The sequence below is a fragment of the Pteropus alecto genome, unplaced genomic scaffold, assembly GCF_000325575.1.
Source record: "Pteropus alecto unplaced genomic scaffold, ASM32557v1 scaffold24, whole genome shotgun sequence".
In the NCBI taxonomy this organism is placed as follows: domain Eukaryota; kingdom Metazoa; phylum Chordata; class Mammalia; order Chiroptera; family Pteropodidae; genus Pteropus; species Pteropus alecto.
In genome coordinates this window covers 4,752,676-4,753,940 of record NW_006439192.1, presented here as the reverse complement: position 1 = coordinate 4,753,940, position 1,265 = coordinate 4,752,676, and the positions used below count along the sequence as shown (strand labels likewise).

Genomic DNA, 1,265 nt, shown 5'->3' with positions numbered 1-1,265 from the left:
GAGAAAGATCTCAGAAAAGGAGGGGCTGGAGATAGGGGGACCCAGGGCCGCACCAGGAGGCTGACTTGGCCTCCCACTTCCCGTCAGGTTTTCCTCCTTGCCATTGCCAGGGACTGGCAGCTGTTCATCCAAGTGTGAGCTCTTGCCAAGATGGGATTTATGAATTTCTAAAGCTGTAGTCTGCTCTGAAGAAGGCCTATCAGATGCTGCGGGTGCTTTCCACCCGAGGTCATGCAGGCTCTCTGTGGGCACTGCCAACTCATCTGCCTTGCCACTCAGTGCCTTTTCCTTCTCAGGATGGACAGATAACATGCTCAAGGAAGAAGCTCCTGCTTCCAGAGTTGCCACCTTTGCTGTCTCTCCATCCTCTTCAAGCTCATCTACTCTTTCATCATCCGATGCGACTTCAGGAATGGAAGGAAGGGTTAAGTCCAGATCAGCTATGACTGGAGATTTGTCGTCTGAGACAGGCTGAAGGTCACTCAAAGGATCAGACAACAGACCTTCATGATCACTGGCTTTGCTCTGATTTTGAGCCATAAGGGTATCGTCTTCCTCAATGTTAAAGAGTGGAATGTCTTTACTTGAGCTTGCTTTATTCACTGGGCCTTTTGAGGCACTCTCTTCATGAGAGGAGAAGGGAAGGTGATCGGCCATGGCAGCTGGTACACCAGAATTCAGTGTTCTGGGTTCAATCACAACTTCCCCCTCAGAGTCTTCTATCTGGGGAGACTCAGCAGGCTCACTGTCAGACACATTGCCAGCAGCAGCCCCTACACATCTCAGCTCCCGGAGATTACTTTTGTCCTCTTCGACCAGTCCAGGAGACCTCTCCACCTCCTCTTCCACAAAGAGCTGCTCAGAAAATGACACATGCTTCTTGATTTTCTTTCGGCCCTCACTGACATTCAAACCCACCTCTTCATGTCTCTGCATCATGGAGTCAAGTGGGGGGACTGATCCTCCTACTTGAAGAGGAGGTACCACTTGTTTAATTGCGGAAGTCATTCCGCCACCCCTAACTTTGTTCTCCTCAGAAGACCCAGACTGACCCTCTAAGTCTGTGTTTACCTCCGTCGGAGGCTTCCCAGCTGAGCTTCCCACCCTGCCCCTTCTCACCGAAAGGGCAAACGTTACTTCTTGGGCTCCTTCGGATGAAGGGATATAGTCTTGTTTTGGCGGGGGGAACCTCAGAAATTCTTCTTCTTGTTGCCCCATTTCAGAATGATTCAGGAGAGCCTTTTCTGACTCATCACCACTGGTAT

The 1,265-nt window shown here is 50.6% G+C and overlaps 1 protein-coding gene across 1 annotated transcript in view; it reads right to left on the bottom strand.

Annotated features, from left to right (window-relative positions):
* Window positions 1-1,265, bottom strand: part of RAB11FIP1 (RAB11 family interacting protein 1) — a 28,582-nt gene that overhangs the window by 9,811 nt on the left and 17,506 nt on the right. The window contains 2 exon segments of the mRNA XM_006916311.3: window position 1; window positions 4-1,265. The exon segment at window position 1 is cut by the window's left edge and continues 193 nt beyond it; the exon segment at window positions 4-1,265 is cut by the window's right edge and continues 34 nt beyond it. Of these exon segments, the coding sequence (XP_006916373.1) occupies window position 1; window positions 4-1,265 (1,263 nt within the window).